At 52.5% G+C, this 17,317-nt stretch overlaps 1 protein-coding gene across 3 annotated transcripts; it reads left to right on the top strand.

Annotated features, from left to right (window-relative positions):
- The first annotated feature begins 3,071 nt into the window (after nt 1–3,071).
- Nucleotides 3,072–15,475, top strand: SLC38A7 (solute carrier family 38 member 7). 3 transcript variants are annotated; one of them, XM_032424489.1, is made up of 12 exons: nt 3,072–3,130; nt 3,714–3,854; nt 4,959–5,380; nt 6,260–6,458; nt 6,697–6,841; nt 7,826–7,924; nt 8,553–8,610; nt 8,820–8,934; nt 10,292–10,439; nt 10,844–11,043; nt 11,835–11,889; nt 13,677–15,475. In XM_032424489.1, the coding sequence occupies exons 3-12, from the start codon at nt 5,111–5,113 to the stop codon at nt 13,777–13,779; spliced, it is 1,392 nt and encodes a 463-aa protein (XP_032280380.1). In that variant the 5' UTR covers nt 3,072–3,130; nt 3,714–3,854; nt 4,959–5,110; the 3' UTR covers nt 13,780–15,475. The 3 variants fall into 3 exon arrangements, with proteins under 3 accessions (XP_032280380.1, XP_032280381.1, XP_032280379.1); XM_032424490.1 differs by lacking the exon at nt 3,072–3,130 and adding an exon at nt 3,146–3,408; XM_032424488.1 differs by lacking the exon at nt 3,072–3,130 and having other exon boundaries at nt 3,437–3,854.
- The last annotated feature ends 1,842 nt before the right edge of the window (nt 15,476–17,317 follow it).

Here is a 17,317-nt window from a genome sequence, read left to right as displayed (position 1 = left end):
AAATGGAAATCCTGGTTTTTATGGGAGGTCTGTTGATGCTTAAAAGTTGGCAACTAATTCAGTTGTTTTAAAATGATTTGCAAGCAAGATACAAACAGTAGTTTGCCAGTGTGCAGCCTTTAACACGAAGTCATGTGCTGTCAGCAGACATCTAGCAGGGGCACCTGCTTAGCATCAGTCCTCCCAAGGTTATTCTGTCCCCCTGTGCTTAGTGCTAGGAACCATTCGAGATGGGCCGGCTACTGACCAGACAGACAGTGGAACAGGACTCAGGCCCAGAGCCCATCCACAGTGTTTTGACATTTTGGGGGAAGAAGAAAGTGAGCTCTTGTTTCTCTCAGCTCCCTGAGGGACACGCTGCACAGGTGGGGGGCAGGGGGTGTGGTCATTCCTGACCCTTGGTTCTTCTGTGTTCCTGTTGCCAATGGAAATACCAAGGTGGTAAAAGGAAGTGAATGGACCAGATCACTGGGTGTCTTTGGAAATATCTTAAAAGGAAAAGCAATAAATAATATCAACTGATCCATAAAGGGACTGACTGCTAAGTCTCCTTGTCTGGAGCCAAAAGGTTGAAAGTTGGCTGCCAAGACCTCAACCAAAAAAGGAACTTAACCACCCTGCTGACTTGTTATTTTTAAACACATGTATTACCAGCACACTCTGGACCAAGTCCCATTCCTCACTGAAAACAGAGCTGGTGGGTATGAACCTGATGCTTCTCTCTACTGTTCAGACTGTTAGCTTCACCCCTTCCTAGTTTCTTAGTCAGGCTCTAAGATGTTAACGTTCTTGCCCATGATGGAGGAGGTGGTTTGCCTACTCAGAAGAGTCATGCCTTTGTTCTGTTATAATTTAAGGTATAATAGTTCCCAAATCTGAATTGATTTTTTTTTAAGATTTTATTTATTTATTTGACAGAGTGCAGAAGCAGGCAAAGCGGCAGTCGGAGGGAGAGGGAGAAGGAGACTTCCCACTGAGCAGAGAGCCTGACGTGGTACTCAATCCCAGGACCCTGGGATCATGACCCGAGCCAAAGGCAGACACTTAACCGACTGAGCCACCCAAGCATCCCTCCTTGAAAAAAAAAAAATTTTTTTTTTAAAGATTTTATTCACTTATTTATTTGAGAGAGCGAGAATGAGAGAGAAAGAGAGCACACATGAGAGGGGGGAGAGTCAGAGGGAGAAGCAGACTTCCTGCTGAGCAGGGAGCCCGATGTGGGATTCAATCCCTCAATCCCGGGACTCCAGGATCATGACCCGAGCCGAAGGCAGTCGCTTAACCAACTGAGCCACCCAGGCACCCGAAAAAAAAATTTTTTTAACTCTTTCCTTACTTCTAGGCTTGGGAATTTGGGGGATTTTTTTGATTTTTGTTTTTAATTTTGGGGGCTTTCAGAAATTACTAGTTTACTTTTTTTTTTTAAGATTTTATTTATTTATTTGTCAGAGAGAGAGCACAAGCAGGGGCAGGCAGAGTGAGAAGCAAGTTCCCCACTGAGCAGGAGCCTGATGCCGGACTCAGATCCCAGGACCCTGAGATCATGACCTGAGCCGAAGGCAGAGGCTTAACCAACCGAGAGACCCAGCCGTCCCACTAGTTTACCTTTATATCCAGTAACTGAAAGACCAACTTTTTCAAAACAACAATCTTATAAAAAAATGTTGAGATTAGTACTGCAAATCACATATCTGATAAGGGATTTGTATACAGAATATATAAAGAACCAGTACAAATCAGTAATACAAAGACAACCTGCTTAATAACTGGAAAAGGGGTCTGAATAGACATTTCTCCAGAAAAGACATACTAATGGCCAATAAGCACATGAAAAGTTGCTAACAGCAGGGAAATGCAAATCAAAACCACAATGAGAATCCTTTCATACCCACTAGGATGGGTATAAGGAAAAAGAGAAGATACCCAGGGTTATCAAGTATATGGAGAAGTTGGGAACTCATACACTGCTCATAGGAATGTAAAATGGTGCAGCTGTTTTGGAAAGCAGTCTGGCAGTTCCTCAAAAGTTTAAACAGTTACCATTTGACTCAGCAATTCTACTCCTATGTAAATACTGAGGATAAATGAAAATATGCATCCATACAAAAACGTATGTGAGTGTTTATAGCACTGTTATTCACACTAGCCAAAAACTGGAAACAACACAAATGTCCAGTCAACTGGTGAAATGAATAATCAAAATAGGGAATAGCCCAACAATGGCATATTAACCAGCAATAAATATGCTCCAACGTGGATGAACCTTGAAAACAGTAGAAGGCAAAATATATGTGATGAGAAGGTCACATATATTAATCTGTCTGAGGTGGATGTTCTTGTGACACAAAGTCACATATGATTCTATTTTTATGAAATGTCAAGAATGGGCAACTCCGTAAAAACACAGAGTAGATTAGTAGTTTGCAGGGGCTTAGAGAAAGGAGTGGAGACTGGCTACTCATGGTTACAGAGTTTTAGGAAGAGTGACAGCAGTGTTCTGAAATTAGGCAGGCTGCAAAACTCTGAATATACTAAAAACCACTATACTGGACACTTTAAAAGGGTGAATTTGGGGGCACCTGGATGGCTGAGTCGGCTAAGCATACAACTCTTGATTTTGGCTCAGGTCATGATCTCAGGGTCTTAGGATCAAGCCCCATATGGGGCTCCCCTGACGCTTCTCCCCTAGGGCTCACTCTGTCTCTCGCTCTCGCTCTCGCTCTCTCTGAAATAATAAATCTTTTTTTATTTTGTTAAAGATTTTATTTATTATTAGAGAGAGAACAAGTGGAAGGAGGGGCAGAGGGAAGAGGAGTCTCCTGGTAGAGCAGGGAGCCTGACGCAGGAATCCATCACAGGACCCTGGGATCATGACCCCAGCCGAAGGCAGACGCTTAACCAACTGAGCCACCCAGGATTAAAACTAACAGGATAAGCATGGTGAGCTGGCCTGCAGAGGATCTCGGGTCAATGTTGTGGGGTTGAGGATTCAGGGAGCTGGTGCCCACCAAGACCAAAGCCTGTGGAAAACTACAACTCCCAGCGCCTCCCGCGGCCCGCAGGAGTCCCGGCGGTCATGTGACCGCGGCTCACGTGTCCTTACAGCCGGCTCGGGTGTGAAGCACTGTAGGTAGGTGGAGGGAGGTAGAGGCTGTGGAGGGTGGAAGCTTAAGTCCCGGGGCCCTGGGGCCCACGCTGCGGCAGAGTCCTGCCCACTCCCTGCAGGGCTCGGAAGCCCGGCGTCCTCGGTCCCCCGCCCGCCCTCAGTTGGGCCGGCTTTGCCCAGCCTAGCCCCACTGTCTCCACTCGGTGCTAGGCCCGGATCGAGTCCCGGAGCGTCTCCCTAGCTTACCTCACAGCAGCCCCTTCGCCTTGCTTCGGGCCTGGGGATCCTCCCCTCCGCTCCGGGTGCGCCCTGGCCCTCTTCCAATGCAACCCACCCTGCGTATTTCTGGGATCCAGCCCCAGGCTGGACTGGGAACCCGCTCCGATTGGAATGTGAGGGGGCCCGCGGCAGTGGTTACAGCTCTGGCCTGAGCCTGTGGATGTCAGGCTTGTAGTTCTGATTCTGCCAACTACCTGCTGTGACATTACTCTAGCCTTTTCCCTTCCCTGGGCCTGTTCCCCTGATTGATCTGGTGTCAGAGCTTCTCAGTTTCCTTCACTCTGCTGACCAGCGCAGAAACAACTCAAACTCTTCTCTCTGCTGACAGCCGATTTTAGGTGAAGTTTTGAGAAAGAAGAGATTGGGGCCAGCGAGGGAAGTGAGGAAAATCAGATCCCAGATCTTTGGGGAGAAAGAGCTGTAAGGAGCAACATACCCTCCACCTTAGACCATCAGGTGGAAATAGCAGGTAAGCTGGGGGTTGTGGAGCTGAGGACTTTTCTGGGAAGGAGAGCTGAGAACTCTTGGACCAGCGCAGAGACCTCTGTGTCTGAGACGGAAGCAGGGTGGATGAGGAGGTCTCACAGCTCTGGGAGTGCTGACTTCGCACGGCTCTGTCTGGAGCTATGCTGGAAAGCTGGGAGCCCCAAACTCTACCTCCACTACTCACAGCTTTGATTTTTTGCTGAGTTACTGGTTGGGTAACAGGTTGCATAAGAGGAAGCCCTGTAGCATCTGACTGATCTTTCTGGACTTGGAGCCGGCAGAGAGAGATTCCCTCTGGAGCTGAGGTGTATGCTTGGTGACAGTTGTCTGAGAGCATCCAGATTCTTCCTTTAACCTCTCAGGAGTGTACAATTCCCACCTTTGTTCAGCCATCACCAGGAGGAGAAATGAGAAGCATCTGACTACCTAGGGGGTCTCATTAGCCATTCTAAACCCCCCAGTGTACTGAGGGCATCAGAGGGATGCCTCTCTGATGGGCGTGGTTAGGTCAGTCACTCGGGAGAAGAGTGAGAATTAATTAGCCTTGAATTTTGAACGGCTTTGAAAGCTACGCAGAATTTAGACTCTGAGCCAGAGGGAGATATGTGGGACTGTAATACATTGAAATACCCCCAGTTCTAGGTGAGGGCTGCTCCTGCAACTCTGGTGTAGAAACAGGCTGGGAAGCCAGATAGATTTAGATCCAAATCCTGTCTTGCTAATATGTGACCCTGGGTCAGTGATATGATCTTTCTGAACCTCATGACTACTGTGGTAAGGACTGAATGAGATAAGATATGTCCATGATACTCCTGCCCAACGTGGAGCCTCTCTGTAGTGCTGATGTGTTAGTACTCCTCTGTTTTATGTTTATGTCTTATTGACCCTGAGGGTCTGTAAGCCTGAAGCAAGCAGGATTCGCATCGGATGTATTTCTGTCTCTGCCACCCTGCACTGTGGCACCCATCGCCGTTTTCTGCACAGAGGCACCCCTGGGTTTGAATGTCTGCCATCTGAACTTCAGAATGTTGTTTCAGCTTTCTGTGCCCATCCCAGGGTAACAGTAGTACCTGTCTCTCCCATCTAGGTTGAGAAGAGCTGGAGCTCACAGGCCTCCTGGGATCATAGTTCCAAACAGGCTGGCACCGCCCTCCAGCTGAAGGTGTTCCCTCAGCTGCCCAGGGGATGTGATTGTGAGGCCGAATCTGCAGACCCCGCGGGAAGAGGGCTCCCGGGGCCATGGCTGAGGTCAGCATCAACAGTGACCTCGGCGAGTGGGGCTCGAGCTCAGACTCCGGGGAGCGGGCCCGTCTGCTGCAGAGTCCCTGTGTGGACACAGCCCCCAAGAGCGAAGGGGAGGCCTCTCCTGAGGGTCCGGGCAGAGGCACCACTTCCACCATTGGGGCCATCTTCATCGTCGTCAACGCCTGCCTAGGTGCAGGGCTGCTCAACTTCCCCGCAGCCTTCAGCACCGCAGGCGGGCTGGCGGCCGGCGTCACACTGCAGATGGTGAGTGTGCTGGCCGCTAGGGCAGAAATGCACTTCGGGTGCTGGGTCTGGGCTCTTCCCCCAGAAGAGAGGTTTTGCATCCGGGGTAGTCAGTGCATGACACATGCGGCCACTCTCCCCACCCTCACACTTGGCAGACATTACTAATCTATTCCAGCATTCTCTCCTCTGAGCCCAGGTGAGGCTTCAGAGTGCTTCCCAGCAATCAGGGAAGTTTGGACATCGGCTGCAAAATGAATAATTGTGTAGTGTATGTCTAAAAAGTGGGCGCTTTTATTTTTTTTTTTTTTTTAAGATTTTATTTATTTATTTGACAGAGAGAGACACAGCGAGAGAGGGAACACAAGCAGGGGGAGTGGGAGAGGGAGAAGCAGGCTTCCCGCAGAGCAGGGAGCCCGATGCGGGGCTCGATCCCAGGACCCTGGGATCACGACCCGAGCCGAAGGCAGACGCTTAACGACTGAGCCACCCAGGCGCCCCGGGCCTTTATCTTTTAGAACTACATGCTGAACTATTTACTGGTGAAATAATTTGGTAGCCTCTATTTCCTTCCACATAATCTGGGGGGGTGGGGGGGTGGGGAGTAGCAGAAACAACATGGGCCACGAATTGATTATTTTTGAAGCCGAGTGATGGGTGAATGGGGGTTCATGATACCATCCGGTCCACTCTTGTGTATGTTTGAAATTCTCCACAAAACTTCTGTTTTGAGAGAAAACCTCAACTCGGCAGCCTCCAGCAATCTGGTAAAGTTGCCCACAAGATGAGACTCATTTACCAAACTGGCTTCGGGCATTGGCTTAGTAAATGCTGAGCAAGACCAGGCTGCCCTTTGCTGCCAGGCCTTCCCCACACCCTCTGGCTCTGTCCTGCCTGCAGGGCATGCTGGTCTTCATCATCAGCGGCCTCGTCATCCTGGCCTACTGCTCCCAGGCCAGCAATGAGAGGACCTACCAGGAGGTGGTGTGGGCCGTGTGTGGCAAGCTGACGGGAGTGCTTTGTGAGGTGACCATTGCCATCTACACCTTCGGCACCTGCATCGCCTTCCTCATCATCATCGGGGACCAACAAGACAAGAGTGAGGCTCCCCCTCCAGACATCCTTCATCCCTCCCCCTCGGCCCTGGGGATCCCCGGGGGAGGGAACAGGCACAAACACCTGCCCTGGGGCCTAGCCTGGGTCCAGCATTCTTCTGCAAATCCTCCTTCCTGGCTGCTGAGCCCATTACACTGATGGAGGCCCTGAGGCTCACCAGAGCAGGAGGGCTGCAGTCTGCAGGGGCCTGGCGTGACGTTCCCTCCTTCCTTCCTGTGCAGTTATAGCTGTGATGGCGAAGGAGCCTGAGGGGGCCGGCGGCAGCCCCTGGTACACAGACCGAAAGTTCACCATCAGCCTCACGGCCTTCCTCTTCATCCTGCCCCTTTCCATCCCCAGAGAGATCGGCTTCCAGAAATATGCCAGGTTCGGAGACCCCAGCCCAGCCCAGGCCAGACGGAAGCTCTAATCACAGGCAGCTAGAGACCCAGGCACTGCTGGAGAAGCCCTCTCCTTCTGGGGCAGCAAGAGCGGGCAAGGCAGGGTGGGCCAGGGCTTGCAAGGCTTCCAGCCTAAGGTTTCCTTTTGTGTCAGCAACAAGGAAGACAGTGGCCCTTTGCATCAGTGAGAGACTCCACTCCAAATGTCCTTGTCAAAGAAGGGATGGATGATAATCAGGAGTGTGAAGGCAGCTTCCTGGCCAGGGCTATGGTTTTCCCGGGGAGAGTGGATTTTTGATCATTTGGAATTGTCAAGCCTGGCCCTGTGTTCCATGCAGCTTGGTATGAAGGGAGAGGACTGGCTTCCTGGCTCAGGGTCTGAAAAGCTGTGTGATTCCGAGCTATTTCCTGCGATCCATAATTGACAGGGTCGCACTCAGCTGTCTCCAAGCTCCCCTTTCATGTTGACATCCCAGCCCTTTTCCCTCCAGCGTCTCCTAGTTCTGAAGGGCCCTGTTCGCAGCTGTCACCAAGTGGGGGCTGCACGGATGGAAGTTAACAGATGTGCTTTCAAGCCCAGACCTCTGAGCCATGGAGCTGAACCAGAACATTTCCTAATGGTCAGAAATATCAGTCTTGCCCCCTCTTGGGTCCAGCTCCCTCCAAGCTGTGACCAGTTTCTCTAAAACTTATTTCTTTTTTTTTTTTAAGTTTATTTCTACACCCAACATGGAGCTCAAACTCATGACCCCAGGATCAAGAGCCATATGCTCTTCTGACTGAGCCAGCCAGGCACCCCTCTAAAACTTATTTCTTATGCATCGTTTTAATCTTTGTTTGGAATAGTCTCCCAATTCATTCGGTAGACACTGTGGTCACGAGAGCTGAGGATGGGTACTCCCTGGGGTGGAAGTAGAGAGAGGGCAGCTGGGGCTGGGGAAGAGGAAGCTCAGTCCATTCTTTCTGGCAGCTTCTTGAGCGTCGTGGGCACCTGGTACGTCACTGCCATCATTATCATCAAATATATCTGGCCAGATAAAGAGATGACCCCAGGGGACATCCTGACCAGGTGGGTAAGAACCCCCGGGGGACGCCACCACTTGGGCCCCGGGAGGTGCTAGGTCAGACATCAAAAGGCCACACAGGTGCTCTTCTCAAGGCTCATTCGCTCACCAGAACTTGACTCATCGGTCATTGTAGGAAGAAGGCAGGAATCTCTTTTTATTGGAGGGAAGAGTGAGAACCAGGGATGGGGAGACTTTGCCACCAATATCCAACAAGATGAGTCATCATGAGACGAGGCCTCTGGTTATGGAGACTACCAGGGTGGACTTGTCCATTTTTACGACTTGTGCTCATCTGTAACTTCTGTATTTTCTGTATGAGGATGAAGCTGTTTTGTCATTTAAAAAAAAAAAAAGTTTCCTATGTTTGAAAGAGAAAGAAAGGAAAGCAAAAGCCTGAGTGCAGGAGCCAGAAATTCGGGATTTTGGTCCCTGGAGGGTCTTCCAGAGCCTCAGTTTACTGACCTGTGAAGTGGAGAGGTGCCCTCTCCCTGTTACCAGACTTAGGGGGGTTGAATGTGTAGAATAGTGGTGGGGGAGGGTCATGGTGGGCTGAGTGAAGAGGAAGGGCATGAGGCGGTCAGTGGCTCTGGGGGGTGCACAGGCAGCAGATCCGTGTGTGTTTGTCCACAGGCCAGCTTCCTGGGTGACCGTGTTCAATGCTATGCCCACCATCTGCTTCGGATTTCAGGTGCCGGTTGCAACATTCCTGTCTTGGCCTCTCAGCTTGCTCCCCACCCCGGGCTGGAACCCACATTACAGGGAGGATGGGGACATCCTGGGAGGAAAGACAGAGTTGGGGCCCTGGGACTTGTCCTGGGCTTTGTCCCCAAAGTATCTCCCTCTGGAAACCGGGGAAGGGGTTACTTCCCCCCATAACTGTGACCTTCACCCTAACAGTGCCATGTGAGCAGCGTGCCCGTCTTCAACAGCATGCGGCGGCCCAAGGTGAAGACCTGGGGTGGGGTGGTGACAGCCGCCATGGTCATTGCCCTCGCTGTCTACATGGGCACAGGTGAGTGCTCCCCTCTGAGGGCTGGACTTGGAGTGCTCCCAATCTCCGCCTTTGTCTCCGTGTCCTCTGGCCCAGCTCTCCTGGGGATAGCCCTGCACTCCCAGCATTTCAAAAACACTTCTGTAGGCATTGGCTTGAACCTGGGCTGCCTTGGGCCTCCTCCCACCCAAATGAGAGAGATGTATTCATCCATTCATTCAGCAGCTCTCAGTCAGTGCCTACTAAGTGCCAGGAACTGTTCCCAGCGTGGGGGATGCCGTGAAGACTGACAGCCATGGTCCTGCTCTCATGGAATTGACGGTCTAGGCAGAGAGAGTCTTACAGAGTAAATCAGGAATCAGTAAGGCATTCTAGACAGTGGCGAGTGCCACCGTGACAGTCAGACAGGGAAGATGTGAGTGGGGCTGGGAGAGGTGGGGACAGCCAACATGGATCACAGAAAGGGGGTGGTTCACAGAAGGCTCCTCTCTCAGGGGGTGGCATCTGGGGGGGCCCCAGTGATGAGGAGCCAGAATCTGAAGGGCTGGGAGAAGAGCATTCCAGACGGAGGCAGAAAATGCCAAGCCGCTGAGGCAGGGACAGAAAGGTCTGGAGTGGGGTGAGTTGGGGGCGGGTGGCAGGCAGTGAGGCCAGACAGGGAACGGATAGGTCCTATTGGGCCTGAGGACTGTTGGGGGCCAGAGAGGAAGCATTTCAAGCAGGGGCACGTCTTGGCAAAAAATGGCCGTGGGCGCCATGCGGGGAATGGTTTGGATGACAGAGCAGGACCAGAAGACCAGGAAGTCCAGGCCCTGTGATTCCTTCCACAGGTGGTAGGGGGCCAGCACTGTTCTACCTCTGAAGACAAAGCCAGGAACAACAGAGGCAAATAGGCAGAGTCCCTGTCCTCCTGGGGCTCGTGTTCTGGCTGGGGAGATACGCAATGAACAAGTGTTTAAAAAAGAAAACGCAGAGAGAGAGTAGTGCTCTGAAGAAAATAGAGCAGGGTGGTGTGAGTGAGCACTCAGGGCCAGGGGTTATGGTGGGTGGGCAGGGTGGACGCGTTCTCTGAGGAGCGGACATCTGAGCTGTGACCTGAATGGTGAGGGGATGGGGGTATGAAGGGCTGGGCAGACAGAATGTTCATGCAGATGCCCTGACACAGGAATGTGCTGGGCGAGCTCAAGATGACAAAGGTGGCAGTGGGGATGGAATGGGAAAAGTCAGGGAGAAGGCCTCGGGTCCCAGCCCGACACCCTCTTAGCCTCCAGAGCTGCTCCACCGCCCTCCCCATCTGATGTTGCACCCAGGAGTCAACGGTCCATCCCCTTACCCTCCCAGGATCGCCCCTGCCCAGCCCTCTTGTCCCTGTCCTCAGGCATCTGTGGCTTCCTGACCTTTGGAGCTGCTGTGGACCCCGACGTGCTCCTGTCCTACCCTTCCGAGGACATGGCTGTGGCCGTTGCCCGTGCCTTCATCATCCTGAGCGTGCTCACCTCCTACCCCATCCTGCACTTCTGTGGGCGGTGAGCCCCCTCTCCATCCCATGGGGGTACTCCCTCCCCCCCCAGGCTCCTCTCTTTTTGTAAGCCCTTTGAACATGGTCCTTTGACCTTCTGTGAGTCCTCTAAGAACCTGTAATCCAGATCCTTTCCTGAACACCCAGCCTTGTAGGTACCCAAGGAGAATAATAGTATCAGTTCCCAGGGTTGGGGGGGAGAGGAATCCTGGGCCAGCCCAGGCACTAAGCGCATCGCATCCGCCATCCCAGCCAGTCCCCATGGCAACCACAAGAGGAGTCCTGCTAGGCCCATTTCACAGAACAGGGAACAGTCTCAGAGCTTAGGGCCATACCCCCAGTCTACCCGCTCAGAGGTCTGGCTCTGGGAACTGGAAGTGGGGGCCTCTGAGCCACTGTGTTCGTGGGCAGGGCGGTGGTCGAAGGCCTGTGGCTACGCTACCAGGGGATGCCGGTGGAGGAGGACGTGGGGCGGGAGCGGAGGCGGCGCGTGCTGCAGACCCTCGTCTGGTTCCTGCTCACCCTGCTGCTGGCGCTCTTCATCCCTGACATCGGCAAGGTCATCTCGGTCATTGGAGGCCTGGCCGCCTGCTTCATCTTTGTCTTCCCAGGTGGGGACCCCCGGCACCCTCCTCCCCGCAGCACCGGCGCCCACGGCCTCGGCCTCAGCTCCTCCCTTGCTCTCCTGCTAGTGCTTATTAACCACCCACCTTGGGCTCTGTGCTAACCCCTGCCCTCCTGAAAAGAAAGCACAGGTGTGTTCTCCACTTTGCTGATGAAGAGATGGGAGGAAGTTAACAGACTCAGCTATTGAGTAGCAGCTTTTTTGACCCAGGTCTGTCTAGGTGCACAGCCTGTACTCTTAACCTTTCATTCACGCATCTGTTGCTGCCTGCCGATGAGGGGTCAGGCTGGTTCAGGCCGTGATAGCCCAGAGGGTGATGGGGTCTGGTGGCGGCACCCCGATGCAGAGGTCGGGAGACTTCAGACACGAGTCTGCCGCCAGATCCCTGGGAAATGGTCGCATGTGCCCAGCCACGAGTTCCACCTGTACCCAGCTTATTCCTCCCCGAGAGACCAGCTGGCAAGTCCTTGCCACGGTGCTTGGAGCGGTGGCGGCCACACCTGCTCAGAAGGACACTGGGAAGGGCCCCCGGTGTGGTGGGCGCTGCTGCTGAATCACCTTCCGCTGCCGCCCGTGAGCTCTGAGGCCCGCGTGCGGCCCACGGGGTGCCTGTCAGGTGCTGGCCTCCAGCTGTGCGCGGAGTGGGGGCAGGGTATTATCTGGAAGAGCACACGCAGGCCTTTCTCCACTCACTGCCACAGCCTCTTGGTAAAGGGGGAGGATGGGCCCGAGGGAAGGAGCCCACCCGAGCTCTGGGGGCCTCCTCTTCTCTTCCAGGGCTGTGCCTCATTCAAGCCAAACTCTCTGAGATGGAAGAAGTCAAGCCGGCCAGGTAAAGCAGGGCACCCTGTGGTCCTGTCAGGGAAGTGCTGGATGAGGGATGGTCTGGCAGGGGCACGGGGGGCCGAAAACAGGTAGGGATCAAGAGACTTCTGTACTTGAAAAACATAAGAGTTTTCTAAATCCCTTTTTAAATGGGTGGCACATGCTGGTTGTACCAGTTCCAATGCTACTGAAGGACTTCGGAGAAGAATGTGGAAGTCCCTCTTGCCCCTACAGCCCACTCCCCACCAATCCCTCGTCCTGAGAGAGCTCTCTGTGCATGAAGCATGCATGTGTATGCACAAGCACATGAGGCTGTGTCTAGTTTGGGTTTTCCAAAAATGGCTTCATGCTAGACTTTCCTACTGCTTGCTTTCTTTCACTTAACCATTTGTCTTGGAGATCACTCTCTGTCAGCACAAGAAGATCCGTCCACTTCTCTTTTCTGAGGGCTGCAGAGTGTTCTGTTTTATGAATGCATGAATACTCTTATACACGGACACCTTGGCACACCTATTTTGAGGATCTTGGCAGGATCAATTCTTAGAAGGAAATTGCTGGATCGTGGGACATGCTCATTTTCACTTTTGCACATCGGCTCCCAATGTCCCTCCAGAAAGGCGGTACCAGTCAGAGTCCTAGCAGCAGAGAGGGAGAGTGCTCTCTTTTGCACAGCCGTGCCGGTATTGTATGGAAAAGCCTTTTAAGTTTTTGTTAGTCTGATAGATGAAAAACACAACATTGTTTTAATATCCACATTTCTTCGAATAGTACAGAGGTTGAAAACAGGTTGCAAGCTTTTTTAAAAAAATTATTGTGCAAGAAATATTCATTATAGAAAACTTTTTTTTTTTTTAAGATTTTATTTATTTGACAGACAGAGACACAGCAAGAGAGGGAACACAAGCAGGGGGAGTGGGAGAGGGAGAAGCAGGCTTCCCACCGAGCAGAGAGCCCGATGCAGGGCCCGATCCCAGGACCCTGGATCATGACCTGAGCCGAAGGCAGACACTTAATGGACTGAGCCACCCAGGCGCCCCTCATTATAGAAAACTTTAAAAATACAAGTCTAAGGAAGAAAATTAAAATCACCCTTAATCTCAATACCCTGCTATATTCTTATAATGCCCTGTTGCTATCTTTGATACATGGATTTGCAGATGTCTGCTTTTTTTGTAAATGGAGTGGATCACACTCCATGTGAACTGCTTTTTCCTGAACATATTTCCATCAGGACACATGCTTTCTAATCCTGGTTCTGCCCTTGGCTTGCTGTGAGTAGTTAGTGAATCCCATTAGGCCTTGGTCTCCTGACCAAGTTTAGGGATCTAGACTGATCCCACATACCTTTGTATGAAAAGTCATTTACAAGTAGGAAGTGAGGGGCGCCTGGGTGGCTCAGTTGGTTAAGCGACTGCCTTCGGCTCAGGTCATGATCCTGGAGTCCCGGGATCGAGTCCCGCATTGGGCTCTCTGCTCGGCAGGGAGTCTGCTTCTCCCTCTGACCCTCCCCCCTCTCATGTGCTCTCTCTCTCTCTCATTCTCTCTCAAATAAATAAATAAAATCTTTAAAAAAAAAAAAAATAGAAGTAGGAAGTGTTCTACCCACAGGAGAAGTGGTATAAGTAATTACAATAATTAACTGATATATATATATATATATACTTATATAGATATAACATACACATTTATATATATATATAATGTGTGTGTATATATATATATATATATATATAAAAGTCTGCAAAGTCAAGTGTGGGTTGACTAACTAGGCCCCTCTCTCCCTCTACCTTACAGCTGGTGGGCGCTGGTCAGTTATGGTGTCCTCTTGGTCACCCTGGGAGCCTTCATCTTTGGCCAGACCACAGCCAACGCCATCTTTGTGGATCTCTTGGCATAACCACTGCCTCCCAGGCAACACATGGGTTTTGCCACTGGACCCAGGAACCCATCTTCTTGAGCTGTGGGGCCACCCTGAATCCAACATCATTCGTCTTTCCTGCTGGGATGACATCTGGACATCCTTTTCCAGAGACAGTTCTGGAGTGAAAGCAGGCCTCACGCCTCTGGACAGCTCAAACCCGGCAGTGCGAGGATTGGGGGAGGAGGTCTCGTGTCACAGAAGAACCTTCCCTGTCCTCCAACTCTCAACTTCTCCATGCCGGAAAAACATGGGGGAAGAGGGTCAGAACATCTCCGAAAAAAAGAACCCAGCCTGACTTTGCTTTGGAGAAAGAGTGTGGGCAAAGGGCCACCACCATCCTTCACAGAGCAGCCTGTCCTGAGCAGGGGCTGCGCTCATTACCCTGGCACTCAGGGCCTGCTCCAATTTGTCAGCCGCTTGGCCCGCAGTGGCTTCTCTGGGATCTGGCAACTTCCAAAGGTAGCACAGAGGTCAGTTGAGTCAGGCCCTGTCCACTCCATCCTGGGGCTTCTTTCCCCAAACCTGAGGGTCCAGGCATCCCTGTCTTCCCCCATCCCCAGACATCATCAAGTCTAATGTTTACAAACGGTGCCAGCCCGGCTCCGAACCCGAGGCCAGGGGCCGTGCCGCACCATCACGGTGCTGTGAGGACTCCTCAGTCAGCTTTTCCCTAGGCAGGACGGCTGCTTCTCTCTCTCTGATTCCAGGTGGGCCCCTCGCTTCAGAGGCACGGGGTGGGTGATAGAGAAGACTGGGAGCCTTCCACACCCATGCGGGCTGGGCTGGTCGGGCTCAGGGTGAGCCTCTCTGGTAGCTTCTCTTCTGCCTGCCCTCTAGTCACCTCTCCCCTGTCACCCTAGCAGGATAGCCCACGGAGAAGAGCTGCTGAGTTGTCACTGAGCGTAGTCCCGCCAGTCTGGAAGTTTGCCTTCCAGTCCAGATCTTGTCTGCTCCCTCCCCACCTCATTTCTTCAGCCCCTACCCCATTTTCCTAGCTCAGTCTCTCCGGCTCACATAAGCCTGGGGGGTAGTAGGGGGTGTGCCCGACCTCCTCTTGTCAGCTCCAGGGGTCCACCAGGCCTGGCCTGAGGTTACACTGGATTGTGCCCCAGGCGAGGTGAGGAGGACACTGTTCTCCTGGTCTGCATTTCCCTTTCTCTCTGGCTGTTCACTCAGACCCACCAATCCCAGGCATTGACTCGGGCTTCCTCCACCTGGAACTCCCAGCATTTCCTCGGTCCCTCTGCAGCAGGGGTGAGTGGGACCCCCCCACCCAGCAGCCCACCACTCAGGGCGCTGAGATCACAGAAGCAGAGGCTGGCCGGCGGCCGGCTGGGCTTCTGCTCAGTTTCCAGACTGGGGGACAGCCGTTCCTCACATCCTCGGGCCCTCGGGCCAGACCCTCGCTGCTGTTTTCCCTCAGCCCCAGCACGGTTAGGACGGTCCTGTCAGCAGGGCTGCGCAGCCTCCTGGTGTTGGATTTCAGCTGAGGGGTGGGGGTGGGGGGCACCGCCCAGAAAGAGACCCGTCCGGAGAAGGAGCTGGAATCTGGCCACTTGGCCTCACCTCAGGAGCCCCCTGCCCTGCCCTCCACGCCAGGGTATTTTACTGTTTTTTTTCTACTTGTGCACATTCGTACCAGAGAGAATGGTTAATAAAAAGGGGCTGTGCTGCTGGGCTGTGCTGCTGAGCTGTGTGGCCTCCGTCTGGCGCTGGGGACAGAGTCCAGGCTACTGACAGGAGGGAGATAGGCTGGGTGGGGGAGGGGCTGGCGGGAGGACTTTTGGCCTTACCGACTTTGACCCCTGTCTCAGGCATGAGTGCTGCCATGCTCCCTTCACCGAGATGGGAATATACAAGTGGCTCTTGATGCCTCCCCTTTCTTCCCCATCCCATCAGCCCCCCCCCCCCCACCACCACCAACCTCCTGTCCCGCTGCCTCTGCCTTGGCTCCAGTCCTCCTCACGTCTTCCCCACACCGCACGGCTTCAGACCAGTCTCTGTGCTGTTGTCTCGCTGCCCTCACATTCTGGGACGAGCTTCAAAGTCCTGAACAACCAGCCTCATCCCTTCAGAGGCATGTGTTGAGCAGGCCCTGGTTATAGAGCCAGGCACTGCTCAGGGCCGGCGGGAAAATACTCAGCAACACAGCAGCTCCCCTCTCAGACTCCGGGGTACGACTGATGCCAAGCAAGTGGCCACACAAGTACACACTTGCAAGTTGTGATATGTGCCAACAAGAGAATATATAGAATGTTCTCTTTGGGGGCCTGAAGCTTGTTGGGGAGTCAGGGAAGGCTTCCTGGAGGAAGCGGCATTTGAGCTGGCCCCTGAATGATGAGTAGTAATAAACTAAGTGGGGAGAGGTGGGGGAACCTTTCCAGACCATGGGAACTGCATGGGGGAAAATTTCGTGTTTGGTACTTGGCATTTGAAGAACTGAAAAGTGGCCACTGTCTGTGGGGTATCACCTGGGTGTGGGAGAGCAGCCGGGATGAGACTTGCCCGTAGGGTAAAGTCTAACCAGCTCATCTTCCACCACACTCCCTTTCCCTCCTGGGAATGGGAGTGGGGACTCTCCAGGGAGAAAATACTTCTGAAGTGGCCTAGTATTTTTGAAGGGCTGGAGGGTTGAGACAGCTTTGGGCCATGCTTCACACGGGACTATGGAGACCAGAGCTGGAGGTTTGCTTTCACTTCCTCTGGGTGAACAGAGGGAAGAGTTACACCTAAGCTAAAGGCAAACAGCCGTATTCGTCCATTCATTCATTATACTCAAGACATTCCACGTCTTGTTCACCATACTTAAAAGCACTTGATCATATATTCCCCGTTACAGTGTAATCTCCATGGGAGCAAGGGCACATCCCCTGTTCAAAAAACAAAATTCAGGGGCACCTAGGTGGCTCAGTCGGTTAAATGTCCAACTCGATTTTGGCTCAGGTCATGATCTCAGGGCTGTGAGATGGAGCCCCACATAGGGCTCTGCGCTCAGCATGGAGCCTGCTTAAGATTCTCTCTTCATCTGCCCCTCCTCTCTCTCTCAAAAAAAAAAGTTCAACTGAGTAAAATTGAAGATCAAATAGGCTTTGTTAGGCAATTCATGAATCAGGCAGTATCCTATCTAGCAAGTACAGAGACGCTCCAAGGAGTTGTGCAAAATGGAAGGTGTTGAAGGGAAGGGGAGTGGGACAATGTGGTTATTAGCAAAAGAAAAGAAAGGATTGCTTCGGGCAAAGTCACCTCTTAAAGGGAGGGGCAGGGGATCTTAGGTGGATTACTTCATCTTCCTTTGGGGGATGGAGAGGGCCCAGGTGACAGATTGCCTCCTAGGTGCTGATGAGAAATTCCTGGCTCATCAGTTAAGACATTTCTGGGGGAGGCTGAAACTGCATTGAAGTTTCAGGTTGCTATCCCGGGGGCAAACAACTCTACCTTGGGCCTGTGGTTTTCTTTTTAACACTTCTGTCCATCTGGTATCTTGGCCCGGAGCCTGGCACATAGTAAGCATGGA

This window comes from Phoca vitulina, unplaced genomic scaffold, assembly GCF_004348235.1.
Source record: "Phoca vitulina isolate PV1807 unplaced genomic scaffold, GSC_HSeal_1.0 scaffold30, whole genome shotgun sequence".
Lineage (NCBI taxonomy): Eukaryota > Metazoa > Chordata > Mammalia > Carnivora > Phocidae > Phoca > Phoca vitulina.
This window is presented reverse-complemented; position numbering and strand designations above follow the sequence as displayed.

Coding starts and splice junctions, on each gene's coding strand:
- SLC38A7 (XM_032424489.1), top strand. CDS start 5,111: ATGGCTGAGGTCAGCATCAACAGTGACCTCGGCGAGTGGGGCTCGAGC. Junction 5,381..6,259: donor CCGGCGTCACACTGCAGATG/GTGAGTGTGCTG, acceptor TCCTGCCTGCAG/GGCATGCTGGTCTTCATCAT. Junction 11,044..11,834: donor CTTCATCTTTGTCTTCCCAG/GTGGGGACCCCC, acceptor CTTCTCTTCCAG/GGCTGTGCCTCATTCAAGCC.